General features: G+C 39.1%; 1 protein-coding gene across 1 annotated transcript in view; it reads right to left on the reverse strand.

Moving 5' to 3' along the window:
• Window positions 1-13,126: 13,126 nt before the first annotated feature.
• DCC (DCC netrin 1 receptor) overlaps window positions 13,127-19,177 on the reverse strand; it is a 1,191,297-nt gene continuing 1,185,246 nt past the window's right edge. The window contains exons 28-29 of the mRNA XM_057527412.1: window positions 17,638-17,780; window positions 13,127-13,865 (exon numbers count right to left, since the gene is read on the reverse strand). Of these exons, the coding sequence (XP_057383395.1) occupies window positions 13,776-13,865; window positions 17,638-17,780 (233 nt within the window). The 3' untranslated portion in view covers window positions 13,127-13,775. The remainder of the gene's footprint in view (window positions 13,866-17,637; window positions 17,781-19,177) is intronic.

Below are 19,177 nucleotides of genomic sequence, written 5' to 3' on the forward strand. Positions count from 1 at the left end.
GTAACTGTGGTTTTTGGTCCACAGGCTGCAGGATTGTAGTTTTTCTTGCTTCTGCTGTCTGCCCTCTGGTGGTTGAGGCTATCTAAGAGGCTTGATGGGAGGCTCTGGTGGTGGGTAGAGCTGACTGTTGCTGTGGTGGTCAGAGCTCAGTAAAACCTTAATCCACTTGACTGTTGATGGGTGGGGCTGGGTTCCCTCCCTGTTGCTGTGGCGGTCAGAGCTCAGTAAAACCTTAATCCACTTGACTGTTGATGGGTGGGGCTGGGTTCCCTCCCTGTTGGTTGTTTTGCCTGAGGCAACCCAACACTGGAGCCTACCTGGGCTCTTTGGTGAGGTTAATAGCAGACTCTGGGAGGGCTCACGCCAAGGAGAACTTCCCAAAACCTCTGCTGCCAGTGTCCTTGTCCCCATGGTGAAACAGATCCACCCCCCACCTCTGCAGGAGACCCCCCAACACCAGCAGGTACGTCTGGTTCAGTCTCCCCAGGGTCACTGCTCCTTCCCCTGGGTCCCGATGTGCACACTACTTTGTGTGTGCCCTCCAAGAGTGGGGTCTCTGTTTCCCCCAGTCCTGTCAAAGTCCTGCAATAAATTCCCACTAGGCTTCAAAATCTGGTTCTCTAGGAATTCCTCCTCCCGTTGCCGGACCCCCAGGTTGGGAAGCCGGGCGTGGGGCTCAGAAGCTTCACTCCAGTGGGTGGACTTCTGTGGTATAAGTGTTCGCCAGTCTGTGAGTCACCCACCCAGCAGTTATGGGATTTGATTTTACTCTGATTGCGCCCCTCCTACCGTCTCACTGTGGCTTCTCCTCTGTCCTTGGACGTGGGGTATCCTCCTTGGTGAAGTCCAGGGTCTTCCTGTCAATGATTGTCCAGCAGCCAGTTGTGATTCTGTTGCTCTCGCAAGAGGGAGTGAGAGCACGTCCTTCTACTCCGCCATCTTGGTTAATCCTCCTGCCTCTTTTTTTGTAAGGACATTTGTGACTGCATTTAGAGCCCATCCAAATAATCCAAGATAATCTCCCAACCTCAAAATCCTTAACTTAATCACATCAGCAAAGACCCTTTTTCTGTTCCAAATAAGGTAAAATGTGCAGGTTCCAGGTTAGGACCTGATATCTTTGGGCACTATTATTCAGCCTATTATACCCTGTCCTCTTGAATGAAGATACTGCATGTCCTCCTGCTTTTAGTCCTGGAGAGTCCCATTTCCTGCTCCAAACCAGGGCAACCCTCACACTTACGCAGCGCTCTCTGGAGTGTTTGATTACTGTTCCTAGCCTACAGGTCTTTTCCTTTAACCACACTGCTATTTACTCTGAACATTTATTGCACAGGTGAATTTGACTTGGAAATCACCCAGGTTTCTTAGTAGAATCACTGTGAGTGATTTGAGAGTTTGTTTTTTAAACATGTAAGATCCAGGTACACTTCCAATCACTTCCCCATTCTTCTGCTCTTTTTCATAGTATAACTTCTTCAAAGAGTTATTGCATATGTATTATATTTATTTCATAACTTCCTATTCCACCTTTGATCTGTAATAATCTGGTTTCCAGCCCCACTACTTCACTGAAACTGCTCTTGCTTTGGTTACTAATAACTGGTATGACCATATAAACTATCATCCAAATGAGGTTATTTTGAAAGTGAAAGTAGATTCTACACTAAGCTAACTACTACTCTAGATACTAACTACATGAGGGCATGATGTATAAAGCAGGACCATCCCCAGAAAACTAGAGGGCATGGTTATCCTGTCAATGGTAACCTTGAAAAATTCAATATTCACTATTTTATCTTTGTCTTACCAGCATCTTACCAGCTTTTAAACACAGCTAATTTTCCCTCCTTTTCCAATGTCTTTTCTCTTTTCTTCTCCCATACCAATGGGTTTTTTTTTGTTTTGTGTTGGCTTCCTGTTACTTTCCTCTAACGGGAAACTCCTGCTTTTTCCTGTTATTGGCTACTCTTTATGCCTGCTCATCTGCTTGCTCCTTCTCTACCCAGTATCTGTATCTTGGACTCTCTTGAGGCTCAGTTTAGCCCCATGTCTTTCCACCGAGTCTCCTGTGACTTTAGGTGTCACCCATTTGCTGGCAATTTCTAAATTTATGTCTCCAGACCAGACTTTTCTTCTGTGTTCCAGATTCAAATATTCAGCTACATTTTGTTGTCTCCTCTGGGGCATCACATAGGCTCTTTAAAAAGCATTCTCATTTTTCCTATATATACCCATACCCAAAACTGTTTCTCTCTCAGTCTACTATATCACAGAAAATGTTACTACCAGCTTAAAGGCTGTTCAACTCAGAAACTCACCCCATCCAGTGCAGCTGCAATTATGTTTGTTTTTACCTTGAAAACTCATTTCAAGTGTACCCACTTTATTTTCATTTCTTTACCACCACCGAATCACACTTTTCCTGCAGCTCTTTTTCACTTTTGCTACTTGGAATTCATTCCCTACACAGTAGCCAGATTGATATGTTAATACACACACACATGCATAACTGATATACTATTTTTGTAAATATTAAATTAACAAAATTTCTCTTCACTTTAATTCTTGCTGCCCTGTGGCTTCATAAGAATTGACTCAGTGGTTTCAGTGCCTAAAGGGAAATGAAGATACTAATAAATATGCACATAGTGAAAATTTCCAAGATATGACATGAGGATTTTAACCAGAACTTAAAAATAATCATAAAGTTTGTATTGGACAAGACATGGTACCTCAGTGGACAGGGATATGTAAGGAGAAACAAAAATATTAACAGGTCATCTCTAATTTCCCTGACACACCTCTATAGGGTAAAACCCTAGGACAAGGAGGCAAGAGATGATAGAAGCCCTAGGCAGGGAGGGAGGAAAGCCAAAACCAGAAGACTCTTAGACTCTTGTCCATTGTGGCCTGTAGAATTCTTGGAAAGGAATATCTCAGAAGGCTGGGTATTGCTATGGAGGAAAATGGTGGCTTGATAATGCTAGGCAGAGAGAATACTGGTGGTAAAACCTGCATATAAAGTAAGGAATCGGTTATTCCAGCATACTGTCAGTGGGGCATTTGGGAGAAATCTGAGTTGAGAGTCACTGAGTCTGCCATACAATTATCATAGCCAAGGGAAATGTAACTCTCAAATAGAAGTTGCATAGTGGACAGCCTACTTGAGGTCCAGATGGAAGACAAAGCTGAGACTCAGATGTAACAGTGACATAAAGAGTTTAGATTGGGACAATTCAGTGAGGGGAATTATGGGATCCTATTGTGCTGAGAGAAAAATTCTCAATGTCTTCAGATGCAAATCTTGTCAGTCAAGGCCAACAGAGTTCCCAGCAATGAGGAGGAATAAAGGCTAACTTGGAAGTGGTGAGGATCCACATTTAGTCCAGCACACCAAGAGAACATACATGCTTCCCTGGAAGCCATCTTGAAAAGAATTGGCAAAGGTAGGGCTTTTGTGAAGAGAAATGTAGATGTGACAGGGAGTTAGAACTTTGAATTTCATGACTATCATACATATATAGATACACACTTTTTTCTTCCTGTTAGTGAAAGATACATAGATTTATCCTTTGGTTTGCTGGTACCCTTAGCACTATGCCTTACAAGTGAATAAAAGGCACTAAATAAATACTGGTTATTTATATTAAGAAAAGGAAAAAATATTTTATAATACCATCCATTTGAAAACTTTTTCCTACATCTACATGCATACTACAAATTATACCTATAACATTAGAACCACACCCAAATGGCAAATTTGTTAAATTCCTATTTATATATTTTAAATGCATGAAAAGGTTCACAAATGTCAAGTGGAAAGATTGAGTGCAGAGACTTTCAGAAGTAGCATTCAGTAGGCTTTTGCCAAGTACTGAAAATTGTAGTAGGAGCTTTACATACATTGTCTAATTTAAATTTAAGCCCACAATGTACATCTTAAAGTAAATGTTATAGTCAATTTTTTGAAACATCTTATTTCAGGAAGAAATAGGAACAATTAATGACAAATAAGGAGCCATAGTTACAAAATTAAAATACTGCCACTGTTAAGAGAGTTCCACACCAAAGAACAGTTTTTCGCTTGAATAAAAAGAAAAGTAGCTGAGGGAAACCACCACAGAGTCAAAGAATAGCACAAGAATTAAATCCTTAAGAAATATTAAGAAGGTGAAAAATTATTCTACTAAGAGGTATTTTGTCAAACTTACATATAGAGTCAGAAAAGATATTAGCAAAGACAGGGAAATTAAACGACTGTCATTAATTTATAAAGAAGAATGTTAATTAAAACCTGAAAGGAATCTGGGAAAAATTACTTCTGTTATTTATTTCAAGAAATCTTTTGAACTGCTAATGAGGACATTTGGATTATCTCAGGAATAATTGCCTTAGTATTTATTGTATCAAATTATGAGTTTCCAAAGTTAAGGTGAAAGAGAGAGATTAGTCACAAATGAAAGGAAAAGGAATATAGTAATATGGAAATAAGAAATTGGTAAATAAAAAATAGGTGAAGATTATACTTAGGTAAATAGAAGGTAGGACAAAACCTAGGTGCTTAAAAAATACCTAGTATTCAACAATTACAATGGTGTCTGGAGAGTTGCCCCTAACAGTGAACCCCAATTTCCCATTATCATATCAATGGACTCAGAAAAAATATAATGGAAGGAGGAAGAGGAAGGGGAGAAGGGGGAGAAGAAGACATTATTACTGAAAAAACAGGACCTCTCCACCAAATCAGAAATTTTTTTTTCTTTTTCCCCTAGCTGTAAGGCCAATAAAACTTCAAGGAAGCATAGTATATGGGCCATTCTTACCATATTGCCAGTAATCTTATACAAAATGATCTTCAGATCACAAGTGAAAAGTTTATATCAACCAAAAATCCAGGCAAGTATCACTCTGGCTGCCTCAAAAAGCATCAGGCACCCAGAAGTTATTTATTCCTTCCTCTAATCTCTCTCTTCTCCACTACATTCATTTGTTTACTAAACTGTCAGAACAGAACTGGGCAGAAAGGGTAAGAGAGGAACTAATGTGCTTGGGCACATTTCTCTTTACAGTAGTCCAGGTAGAGGTAGAAAACAGAAGAGGTAGGGCATCTGTTTATTCTTGAGCTTTGCTTTTTCATATACTCCACTTGGCAATCAGGAAAAAGTCTATCGAACACAAGGGGAAATAAAATGGGGCCAGGAGCAATTCAAATGAACAGAAGGTCGACACACATTGATCTAAATAGATCTTCCTTCATTTCAGAGTAAATAGATTAAAAATACTTAAATCTAAAATAAAGATAAGAATGGGTTAAAGTAATGAGACATAAGAAGCTGATAGGATAATCCTTTTACAAAACCAGTAGAAGGTTCTTTCATAGAAAACTGATGTTTTCAAATTTATAAAAAAAATATCAGGCCTTCCCTGGTGGCGCAGTGGTTGAGAATCTGCCTGCCAATGCAGGGGATATGGGTTCGAGCCCTGGTCTGGGAAGATCCCACATGCCGCGGAGCAACTAGGCCCGTGAGCCACAACTACTGAGCCTGCACCTCTGGAGCCTGTGCTCCGCAACAAGAGAGGCCGCGACAGTGAGAGGCCCGCACACCATGATGAAGAGTGGCCCCCGCTCGCCACAACTAGAGAAAGCCCTCGCACAGAAACGAAGACCCAACACAGCCAAAAATAAAAATAAATAAATTAATTAATTAATTTAAAAAAGTCAACTGTCTGAAAAAGAGTTGGAGTATAATGAAGAAAGAACAGGATGGGATAAAAAAAACAGCATGATGAAATGAAGGAGGCAATGGGTAAATAAAGGAAGAATTGCAATAAAATTTAAAATCCAAGTGCACAATTAAAACCATTATTGGAGGCAAAGATTTACAAAAAGCAAAAGTAGTGATGTGGATGACCAAGCTGAGAATATGCAAAGGATGTTTAGAGAAAAGAGTAATGTGTGAAAAATAATGAGAAGTTTAATGATGGGATGGAAGTCAGGAAATATTTGTAAGAGTTACAGATGCACCTTTAAAACACATCAAAATAAATGGAAATGAGTAATTAATGAATTGAAGAAAATTTCCATGCAAGAGAGCAGTGTCAACCTTTCTGAATTCCAGCTCTGGGTAAACCTCTCTGATTTTCCAATTTCATTCAGATCTATTAAATTCTCCTACCTGCATATTAATGCAATCTGCTATCTATCTTCATTATAGCATTTTAGGATATTTAAGATAGAGAGTATATCATTTTTTGACTACTCCAAAATCCTTCTTATAAAGATATTTGCAGTGGAGAGAGTAGCTAGTTTATCCCTTAACCTTCTCCTGTCTAGGTCAAACAGCAGTAATCCATTTTATTTTTCTTCAAATAACTGGTTTTCCATGGAGATACTATCTCTGATAGCTTCTGTGAAAGCGTGACATCCTTCTGTAAGAGATGATTACATAAATTGAATATGTGAGATAAAATAGACTGTTGTAAATATGTCATTTCTAGGGCTTGCATATCAGTTTAATATTTTGGTGTTAACATATATTTCAGGAGTCATAGAATAAATATCAGCATATATAGAAGATGGCTCTGGAATATCCTTATTTGGAATTTTTTAAATTGTGGTAAAGTATACCTAACATAAAATTTAAAATTTTAATATTTTTAAGTGCATAGTACAGTTCAGTAGCATTAGTATGTTCACATTGTTGGGCTACCGTTGCCACCATCCATCTCCAGAACTTTTTTCATCTCCCAAAACTGCAACTCTGTACCTATTAAGCAATTACTCCTCATTCCCCTATCTTCCCAGCCCCTGGTAACTATTGTTCTGTCTCTCTGAATGTGACTACCCTAGGTACCTCATATAAGTGGAATCATACACTATTTATTCTTTTGTGATGAGCTTATTTCACTTCACATAATGTCCTCAAGCTTCATCCATGTTGTAGCATGTGTCAGAGTGTCCTTCCTTTTTTTTTTTTTAAATTAATTAATTTATTTATTGGCTGTGTTGGGTCTTCGTTTCTGTGCGAGGGCTTTCTCTAGTTGTGGCAAGTGGGGGCCACTCTTCATCATGGTGCGCGGGCCTCTCACTATCGCGGCCTCTCTTGTTGCGGAGCACAGGCTCCAGACGCACAGGCTCAGTAGTTGTGGTGCATGGGCTTAGTTGCTCCGTGGCATGTGGGATCCTCCCAGACCACGGCTCGAACCCGTGAACCCTGCATTGGCAGGCAGACTCTCAACCACTGCACCACCAGGGAAGCCCCTGTCCTTCCTTTTTAAGGCCGAGTAATATTCCATTACACACACACACACACACACACACTCTCACGTGTGTGCACACACACATATTTTATGTATTCATTTGTTGATGAGTTCTTGGGTTGTTTTCACCTTTTGGCTATAGTGAATAACAGTGCTATGAACATGGGTGTCCAAATATCTCTTAAGTCCCTACTTTTAATTCTTTTGGATATATGCCCAGAAGTGGAATTGCTGGATCATATGGTAATTCTATCATATGGTAATTCTATGTTTAATTTTTTGAGGAACCACCATACTGGTGGTTTACGGCTGCACTAGTTTACGTTCCCACTAGCAACGCACAAGGGTTCCAATTTCTCCAGGTTCTTGGTGATCTTAACCACAATTTTTTTCTCTCTAGGTGGAATGATTATGCGTTGAAGAAGATGGGAAGAGCTAGGTGGCCTTTAAAACCCCACCTGTCCTGGCACCGGTGATGCATTGGCTTCAAGCAAACTCTCTGAATAGTTCTCTGCTTACCCAAAAGAGTTAGTAAAACTTTTATTAATATGTGATTTTCTCTTAAAGAATAGATTACACGTCCAACTTCATCCTTCAATACTCATAGCCATATATTATTCAGTGCATATGTGTCCCCATGTTCTGCTGTTGACACGATAAGAATGAAATATCTTGAGGATGGAGAGAGTATTATATTTACTTGGTGTTGGCATGTTGAAATGGGAACAAAAATAGTACGTCTTTGTCTTGGCTTAAATCCCTAAAAACAGCCCTTGACATGAAGATTTGTGTAAAAGTGATTTATTATGAAGTGCTCCCAGGAGAAATCACTAGGGGGAGAGGGGTAGAGGGAAAGAGAAAGGAGGCAAGCCAAACATGGGTGCTATATCTAGGGTGCAATATTGTGGAGCAGTATCTCCCCACAGAGAGTTACTCTGGCTCAGTCCTGCAGGGGGACTCTGGAAATGAGTTGGCTTACACTGCAGAATTGTCTCAATGAGGGCATGGGGGCTGGAGTATTTACCAGCTATTGGTGAGATCTGATCTGGAATTTCCAACTCTCCTGTGTACGTAGGCAAAGCAAGTTCTGGCAGCCCGAGGCAGCCCTCCAACACACATGGGTGTTTATTGGCTGTTGGGATAGAAAGCATACTGGGCGTGTGCATAAAAAGGATCCAAAGGGACTGACAGTCTCTGATACACATGTCAAAAAAGGCAGCATGTATCCTGAGGATGAGAATAGACAGGCAGGGGTTAGGGTCATGTGCATTTCGTATCAGCCATTTCATATAAATAACATGAAGAAAGAAATTTGTATCAAAACTTTATTTATTAAACAAAAAATGCACCATTGGAATAACATTTCTATAAAAAAATGAATATGAGACTGTTCTACAGTGATTACAAAACCCCTTTTTCCTCGTGTAGTAGTATACAAGATCATGTGTAGAAACAGTCATCGTTTTAAACTGTAAGCAAGTTTCCTTTCTCATAGAACAAGATTTACACTTAAATATTGCAATCACTAGTCTAATTTGGTTAACAATGCTAGAGTCTGACAATTTAAAGAAACTCTTTGTAGGCTCAAAATACCTTTTTGTAAAAAAAGGCATTTTGTAGCAACAAAAAGTTTCTTTTTCCACTAAGGCTAGTTAAAGCTGTAGTATACCCATTTCTACCAAATAAACCTATCACTAGCACACTAACAATTTGTTTGAATCGCAAAGCCCTTTGAGAGAATGAGTAGCATTGATCTGTGAAATGCTATCAGAATATTGTAGGTTTGGTGGTATTGTGTTTGAATGACCCTGGAAAGGGAGAAGGCGGTGATGACGGTGATTCAATGGAGGCTTTGCCTGGGCGTATCCTCATACTCAGCAGTGGACGATGCTTTTCCGAAGTGGCCCCTCTGAGATATGGAACACTGCAGCTTTAACAGCCGTATCTAGATTCCCAACCAGATCTCCCTTTGTATCATAAATTATCCAAAAAGAAGCCACTCTAAATAATAAATTAAATATTACTTATAAAAAGTACACCCCAGACCCACCCACCCAGCCCCCAAACAAGCTGACAATTCACAAAGTTCAGAATTGTCAGGTTTACCCTACGATAATAAAAAACAGCATTTCTCCTCCTCCCCAACATTCCTTTCTTGCATCAGAGAACACACTTGCAGCACACACTGAGATACCTTGGCCCATGCATCTGTGTTTGTGACATCTTGTAGAGTTTTGCTGTTGCTCTCCAACCAACGAAAAAATCATAGGATGACAGTGTACAAAGGCTCTCTACTGAGAGCAGGAGAAATCCTTCAGAGAGTGCAACTAGAATTCCACCAAGTGAACATTATGCAATAGCGGCAACAGAGAGCCCAGACAACAGGCTTAGTGTGTGCTCTCCTGTATAATCTCACTGACGAGGAACTACTCGGCATTTCTTTTCAGAATCAGGACGTTTTGGAAGCAGGCATTTGGATAGCAAGTTACACTGAGGCATGGGAGCACATATTTCAAATGCAGTGGAATATCATACAAAACATCTATCTATGATTTTTCCAAAGTCTGATTTAATTTGAAACGCTGGAATCAAGTGAAAAGCTTTTCTGTACACTATGAAAGTGATTTCTGAAAGTTACCAGAGAAATACAAATTATTATTATTATTATGAGTAAAATGTTGCTTTGAAAGTAATTTTAAAAAGAGATGGTAGACTTGAGTGTATGACTGCTCAGCTGCTCTAGAATGCTGGGGGTTCTCTATTGTGTTATAAACAGGCTAGGATACTAACCTCTGGCTTTAGGGATGGTCTGCATTTAGATGAAGTAAACTGGTCCAGGAAGGGAAAGCAACCTTGTTCCTCATCTATTTTAAAGTTCTGACGGTTTTGTTTTTTATTAACACAGCTAAAAGTAAGGAAGTTTTCTATTTTCTCTCTCTCTCATGAACTAGAAATGGACATTCTGAAACTACAAGGTGTCTGAGTCTGGGACACAATTTTATCTAAAAGGTTAGGTGATCTCTTTAGTGGCGGGTTTTTTTTTGTTTTGTTTTTGGTTAGAATTCCAGTCCAGCAGTCATGTATGAGACACTCTATTACATTTGGAGGAGGCCTAAAGACGTTTCTTTAAACAAAGTCAACAGACAGGTGTATCACAAGGGTGGTTAGGAACGAGCAACCATCTTCAAGCACAGACTACGAAGGCTTCCAGAAAGACTTGTACTTAGATTCTTTATCAGAAAAGCCAACCAGTGCCAAACGTTACAGTTTCCAAACGTTGTCTGGAATGACACACTAATGTTGGACAGCTCTCCTTCAGTAGCTCTTACCAATGAAGAGGACAAAAACATACATGTCATTGTGAATCACCCTTATTTTGAAGAGAATAATGTTATATCCAACTCCTCCCAGGAAGCCTTAATAAGTTCACCTCTTATATCCCTGGCTTGATATATTTCCTTTTTTTCCAGCTTGTTCAATTGTGTGTGCATTTTATAATGCCCAAATATAAAGTTCCATTATTTAAATACCCTAGAAGCTTATAGCTCTGCTCTACAAAGAGGTAGCTATGACTGGTTTCTTACTGAATGTGAGTCACTAAGAAATATTTAACTTTTAGCTAGAGCATCCTCCAAATATGTTTTATGCATTTTGAGCTCTCTGCATCTTTGTGAGTTTAACAGATGCAGAACTTTCTAGAGGAAAGAAAATAGCTTTCTTATCAGTATGAAATGAAAACTACCAAACTTTTTCAAGAGGAGGCTCTAGCCTGACAGTTCAGCAGAGTGCGGGGGAGGCCTGAGGATACCCCGCCATGTTTTATTTTCTTCTCTTTTGGGGAGAAATGACTCCTGGCGGCAGAGCTGCTGGTTGGCTGTCAAGCATCGCTATGGGAGTCAAAGGGATTTATGAGCTTAAAGAGCCCTATATGTCATGAACCAGACTCAGAGACATTTCTTCTTGTCAAGAGATCAGGAGACTGGGAAATTAAAGAGTTAACCTATAAACTTGGGCAGGCAGTTGTACACACGTGTGAACTATCTGAGAGAACGGGGAGCAGAGTTGTACAGAGTTGCAGTCAAGTTGTTTCTTATTCAAACCATTGGGTACATCTCCCAAGAGTCTCTTGTGAGAATTTAAATGGATTCTACTATATATACACTGCATGGCGCTAAGATTTATTAGCATTGTCGATTACTGAAATAAACCATTGGATTTGTTTAATGAAGAAAGTTTCAAGAGCATCCACTGAAATCAAATAATGTATATTTTCAGATATTTTAAAAAATGTATTTCCTAGGGTCATTGACTTCAGAGGAGTCTAGAATGTTGTGGAAATGCTAGTTCTCTTGATTGTGCAGACACAGTCTACAGACTGAAGATGTGACTAATCCCTGAAATCCAAGATTTGTAGCTCATTCCAAACTGGACACTCAGGATGACCTTCCTTGGGTGTCAAATGCCTTCAGAGTCTGTTCCATGTTTGTGAGGATTAGAAAGGGAAAGCCATCCTAGGACCTTGAGAAGATAAGGCTGGTCTAATGAACATTTTCTTTTCTGAGCTAATGGATTATTTCTGTAAGACTCAATATTATGTTATGAAATGCCTTGTTCCAGGTCAGTGGAGGGTTGTTTGCCTAAGCACCCTAGATGTTGAATAAGAGTTATCTGCCCCATAGGATAACATCACATAGCTCTTCAGAAGGACTTCATGAAAATATAAGTAAATTGATCAAGCACTCTTTGTTGAAGGAACAATTTCACAAATGGACCGGACTTTCTAATGAACCATTTGAACAAGCCCTCTCTTTGACATAAGATCTCCTTCCCGACATAAAACTGTAAAAAAATAATCTGAATTATTACTTCCGTTACAGTGCCATTTTGCTCAAAATATTTCATTCAGGGATTCATCTATAATTACCCACCTAATAAAAGGAGCTATTAGGTTGTAAAGATCCTATCCCTTCCATGCTCTTTTAAAATTATGACCTACTCAAGCTTGAAATCAAAGGCAGAGCTGAAAGGAATAATTCAGCTGAAACTCTCTTATTGGGTTTTCAAGTTGCCTAACTGATAAATATGCAAACTGGCTTCCCTTCTGGCGATTCAGCTGCATAAATGGATTAACTCCAAATGCAGCTGCAAATTCAAAAACTAAAAGGGTGCACACAAAATCTTTTTAATTTCACCTAGTTGCAAGCTGTAGATAAACATGGCAATAGGAGTTTAAGATTCTATCTCACAATGAAGATGCAGTTTTAAAGAGTATCCACTGGGTTTAGGATGTGTCACAAGTGTCAAGTGATGCCTTCCCCTCTGCTGCTCTCTGCCTCTGGGCAGGCACGGTGCAGGAGGTTTCCTTGACAACAAAGCTTGGTGGTTGTCACCTACCAACACGGCCTGCTGTAAGGCAGTGAGGACTCTGTTGGTGGAAGTGACATTACTCAAGAGAAGGTACTGTTTGAAACTGCCTTCCATTCCCCTTCCCTTCCTCGTGATGGCTCTGCCATTTCCACAGAGGGTTTCAGGAAGGTGGGTCAGGAGGCCATGGGATGTGTGGAACCAGCCACCGGGCCAGGGCTGGTTGCCAAGGGGAATTCAGGGAGGGATGGGGTGGAGGGGGGAACCCATCCAGCCAGACTCCTGAGGGAGACGGACTTGGTGAAGCTTTGAAATATCATCACAGTGTGGTATGGCATGAAAGCCACCCAAATTAAAGTTTCCTATTACAAGCTTAAGCACATAATTATCATGTGTCTGAAAACATTGCATATTGTATCCTCTTTTAGGAAATGGACTGGTTGCGGGCAGGATGCCACTAGTTGTAGATTTCTAAATGTTCCTGTTCTCCAGACATCAATGTTAACCGAGAGTGGATTTACCAATACTTGCTAAAATGGGTGAATTTTACAGCCACTTGCTGAATTCCACCACCTGTGCAAGAATGACTTGAGTTACAAAACGTAAGCATTTGCTGCCTTTTGTTCACTTGTTTACTTTTTTGTGCTGTCAGAAAAACATCCAATCCTTTGGTGCTATGTAGTGAGAAAATTCCCATGGGTGCTTTGTACCCTAAATTTGAAAATAAAATAGTGAGCTTGCACTGATTTGCCATGGCAGGGTACAGGCTTCAATAATGCACTTGCATTTTGTAAGACTAGACCTACACATAGAAGAAAATGACAGGCCTTGATGAAGGAAAACATAAGCATTTGTCATGACAGTGTGGTCACTGCAGTGGCAAAGGCCCAGGACTATTCTAGCAGCTTCAACTTTGACATTGCAGTGAAGATGTATCTTTGCTTTTGTTAAGGGACCCCAGAGTCATCATTTTGAAACTCCTGATGCTTATTCCTTCTGAACTGCTTCAGGATCTTCCAGAACTCAGTGGTCCTGATGGTTAACCTGTACACTGGATAGAGTTCTTGGACACAGGTGTGCTGTTTATGGGTAATTGGTAATGCTGCAAAGGTCCCGGAAAATTCACCTCATCAATTCGGCAATGTGTGTTAAAAGGCCGAGCCTGTGATAGCGTTAAGTTGCTTCATTAGCCCTTCCAAACTTGCCATTTGTTCACTCAAATCATCCTGTTCATACACCTACAGAGAGAATGAGAGCAAAGAATTAGTACAGGTGGATATCGGTGCATTCCTTTTGTTACGGCAGGGCCGTGTCTAATTGATTCACCGTATTCTCATGCATGGCACAGTGGCCCATAGCCAGGGGCTGTGGACTCAGCATATCATCACTGAATGAAGATGCTGGTAATAAAAGAGGCAGTGATGAACGATTGTCTGCTATTTCACTGACTTCATCCTTGTGATGAGGCAAAGACTTTAGTGTCAAAAAAAATCTTGGTTCAAATCAAGTTCTACCAAACTGTGTGATCTCGGACAAGTTAGTAAACCTCTCTGATGTGTAGTTCTCAGATGTAAAATGATGATGATGATATCTATTTCGTAGGCTATTCTCAGCATCCTGTGACATGTTTAGTGCTTATCAGTGTTCAGCACATGGTACATAGTCAATATGTTCCTTTTCCTTTCCATTAGGATATGAACAGAATTTACGTCATCAGGTTTCCTTTCTTTGTAACACCACATAGGCACTTTTTTATGTGTGGGAACTTGACCTGACCAGTGAAAAGTCTGAGGATTATGACCTTAGTCTGTGTGTGAAAACAGAATTCTCACCCCAAACCAGAACTGGCTCTGTGCGTGGTTGTAAAGGTGACCTTATGACACGGTTTGATTGGTGGATAAAATGGAGACCCTGAACTGCAGAATCTTAGTGACCATACTGTCTGTAAGTCTCCCTTACTGTGAGCCACTAGAATCGTGTCATTAATAATACCTTGCTATTAGTGAGCACAGACCCCCTGGTCACTAGCCTTGGGGATTTGGATTCAGTAGGTCAAGGAAAGGTTAGAATCTCTTCCTTTTATAAAGCTTCCCAGCTAATTTTGATGGACAGCCAGTGGGGAAAACAAGGCTGTGGTGTTGATTTAAATCCCAGTTCTTCTATAGACGTGACCTTTTGAGTCTGTCTCCTTATTTGTCAAATGGGAATAGCAAGCTTGCCTCACTGGGTAGCTGGGAGGATTCACCAGGTCAGTTTGGCGAGTGGTAAGTGCTCAATAAATGTTAGTATCTTTTTTCTTTTCCTTTCTCGAAATACCCTTTGTTTTGACTTATACATACCGACTCTACCTGATTATTCTTGGTTGGCTCATTCATTTGATGAACTTATTGAAATTATTGAACCAAATTGAGGCCTGAGGCATGATGTTTTGCTCTGTGGAGGCCAGGAAGCATTACTCAGTACTATGGTCAGAATGTATATTAAGTACTGCCAAATAAACACCCTGGATGCCATGAGAACACTGGTGGAGAAGATATGCACAAAGCCACTCCAGCCACTGAAGAAACAACTTGTGGTATTAAACAGGATGGAAATGGTACCTTCCTATAGGAATCTCAGCCTGCCAGTGAATGATTTGGTCATGTAATGTGTAATCTTCAGAGTTTAACAGGGATTGATAGATGTTGCCAATTTGGCCCAAAAGACTGACCCATGTATGAGGAGGGATGCTGAAGTGAACTGATTAATTTGATAACTCCTTTCCCAAAATGATGTCATAGTTATCTGTGTTGTTTTCTCAAATTATTTAGATCTTGTCCAATACAGCACCCTCAAGCCACATGTAGTAGCTATTGGATTTTCGAAATGTGGATAGCCTGAATAGAGATGCATTGTACACATGAAATACACATCATATTCTGAGCACTTAGTATAAAAAAAGTAAAATATCTTAATGATAATTTTTTATATTTATTGCATGTTGAAATGATAATATTTTGGAAATATTGGGTTAGATAAAATAATATATCATTAAAAGTAATCTCACCTGTTTATTTTTACATCTTTTCATGTGGCTCCTAGAAACTTTTATACTATGCATGTGATTCACATTATATTTTTATAGGATAGTGATGATCTAGATTATTTGTCCCATTTCTATATTTCCTTTAACATATTATATAATCTTATTGCTCTTCATATTATACTTTTGGCTGTCACTCCTTGGAGTCACTATATTTTTTTAATCAAACTTTTAAAACAGTTTTATTTTATTTTTTTATTTTTTATTTTTATTTTTTTGGCTGCATCGGGTCTTATTTGCAGTATGCAGGGTTGCAGTACACGGGCTTCTCTGTAGTTGTGGAGTCCAGGTTTTCTCTTCTCTAGTTGTGGTGTGCAGGCTTCAGGGTGCGTGGGCTCTGTAGTTGTGGCGCACAGGTTCCAGAGTGCATGGGCTCTATAGTTTGCGGCACGCAGGCTTTCTAGTTGAGGCACGTGTGCTCAGTAGTTGTGGCGCGTAGGCTTAGTTGCCCCGTGGCATGTAGGATCTTAGTTCCCTGACCAGGGATTGAACCCGCATTCCCCGCATTGTAAGGCGGATTCTTTACCACTGGACCGCCAGGGAAGTCCCTTAGAGTCAATCTAAGTGCAAAAACTGGGCCACCTGACATGATTCCTTATGAGATGAGATATATTATATAAATTTAGGAATTTGATCTGAATTAAGATATGGCTAACTACTGTGACACTAAACTACTGCAATACGTAAACAGCTATATCCTGACAGAGCAGTGCATTAGATTCTTGTAAATTTGAATCTTTTAAGTATGAAAGTATGTTAATTAATTATATAACATACTTCTGCAAATATTCACACACATACACATATCCAGATTGTCTGATCTCCAAGTGTTAAAATATTTTATTGTTTGTAGTACTGAAAACAATAAAATCAAGAAAAAATTTACTGTTAATTCAAATGAGATGATTCTAATCTGGTTTTCTTTGCATCTTTTTTCCCTCTTCCAGGCCTCTAATTTTTCAAGGTATCATATGTATTAGTACCTTAGCCTTCTTTTAAATGTTTTCTCTTGAATTATATTCAGAAACACTCCAGAGTTTTCTAAATTGTTGCCTGCCTTCAGGCAAACTCTTTTAAAATCTCCCTCAAAATGCATTCTTGGGGGAATTGTTTGCTTTCTCAAAATTTTGATTTTTTTTTGGTCCCCATAGATTTTTTTCAGAGTTTTCTAATTTGATCACTTTTTAGCTGCCTCCCTTAGTTGGCACACTCTTCTCTCATTAAATAACTAAACTTTCCCCTCTTATTTTCTAAATATATCAGTTCCTTCTTTTTTTTTTCCTTCCTAAATTCCTTCCTTCATTTCTTCATTTTGTGTTTTCCCCTTCTCAATTCTGTATTTCTAGGCTATTTTATGATTTTATAAGTTACATGTATGATAACTTCAGAAAGCTCCTCAGAGTATAGCTTTATTACAATTTTTTTATTTTAAAGAATAATTATATAGTTATATTTCCAGGTATGCCAAAGTGTTTCATCTCATTGATGAAAATGTGTGTGTATAATTTCTTTTTTACATCTTTTAATGTGGCTCTTTGAAAATTTTAAATTACACATGTGGTTCACATTATAGGATAGTGATGATAGTGTATATCTATCTATCTATACACAAACACACGTGTATATTCATATATATACACGTGTGTGTATATATACATATATGTATGTAAAGTCACTCATTCTGTTGCTATCTGCTTGTATTTATAAGATTGCCTTTAAGTACCAACGATTTTTTAATATAACTAAATCCCTGATATAATTTTTTTCCCTAAAGTTTTTTCTCTTCATATATAAGTGCAGGAAAACAGAACTAAACAAACAATAAGAACGACAAGGGCTTGGGGTTAATGGAGAGTGCTGGTTGGCTTAGACTGCATTGCACAGCAGTGCTTCCCTTAATGGGGCATGAATTTCAAGGATGGTCTTACATTGGCTGGATCCTCTGTTGGTTTGTGGCTCTCCTCAGACACTTCAGGGGCTGTTGGCACAGATACAGGAAGCAAAGGAGATCTTGCCTTTCCAGCCAAGCCAAGAGAGGCTGTTTTGACATGAGTCTTGGGAAGAGTAGGCCCTAAAAAGAAAACACAGAGTGATGAAAGTACTGTATAAAACACCCTGGAACAAACTCTCAAGCATGTAAGCCGAATCCAGTGGGCTGGCATTGATTTTAGGTTATTGTTCATTCTGTAGTCTAGAGATGGATTCTGACACAATGAACAGGCTTATTTTATTTCTACTGAATCGAAAACAAATCCCGATTAGCCTCTCCAGATGAAGCTCCACTGGTCCTATGCAATTTCAAGTGGCTTTCAAATCTCCCTGTGAAAGGTTGCCTGGGAGTTGCAGACTGTTCATCACACCTTATAAAGTGTCAGCCCAGCTCATTTGGGGCCAGCCTCAGCTTTGAGCCAGAAAGCCCTGTGCTAAACCACCTATATAAGCCATAAACTGTGAGTGCCAAGGAATATTTGTGCGGTTAAAAGAGATGGTTGCTCTTATCTGCAAATGAGTGTCAGATGTTACGGTACAAAACAGTCCTTTACGGCTAACCTGATTGAATATCATTATTGATTTTCTTTCAGAAAAGAAAAAAGATATGATTCTGTCCTGATGAGTATTAGTTTCTCTCAATGAAATACATTCTAATCCTCATGAAAATCATTTGAGTAACTGCTGAGTTTCTCCCAAATGATATTTCAGTCTCTTATAAACAATGGCTACCTTTTCTTTTTGGGTCTAAAATTTGCCTTGTAAATTCTGCTTAGATTATAGCAGTAATATAACTTTGTCCCTATAGTCTAAAATAAAAATTTCATAAAGGCATATCGAATCAGCTAGTATACCTCACATACCTACGGACTTTTGTCATTCTTAGTATTATAACCGAGACCTCAGCATAGAAGGTACTGAAGTCATCAAAAGAAGTTTGCCTCAGTTCTCTTCTTCATCAGTGATGATATTTAAGTTCTAATGATCCCAATGGCGTACTATATATTTTGGGGGAAAAAAGTTATTTTGACCATACTTTCAAAAGCATAATTCTAGTTAATAAAACTCAAAAGTTATTCTACTATCAGAGAAATAAGGGGTATTTGCTTACTGGGAATGAAAGAATGCAAACAATCTAGGGGGCTAGCAATTTGCTAAATGCTAAATCCCAACAAAAGCACATTTTCTCATACCGTGGCCTAGCATTTAATTCCTTCATATTTATATTCTTTCACTCTTTTTCTTAAACCAAGGCTCAAAGTCTGCAGTTAGAATCATTTATCACTAGAGGGTGATCTGAGGTTTTTGGTAACTCATATGAGAAGAGATATAGAGACAGGAGAAACAAGAATCATTTTCTTAAGGAAGGAATATTTATGGAGTTCCTACTAAGCTCTAGACTTATGCTAAGCATTTTAGTTCATTTTAGGCAAAATAACATAGTGCAGAAGAATTTGCTACTTACCAACCCAATCTGAA

The sequence above is a fragment of the Balaenoptera acutorostrata genome, chromosome 13, assembly GCF_949987535.1.
Source record: "Balaenoptera acutorostrata chromosome 13, mBalAcu1.1, whole genome shotgun sequence".
Lineage (NCBI taxonomy): Eukaryota > Metazoa > Chordata > Mammalia > Artiodactyla > Balaenopteridae > Balaenoptera > Balaenoptera acutorostrata.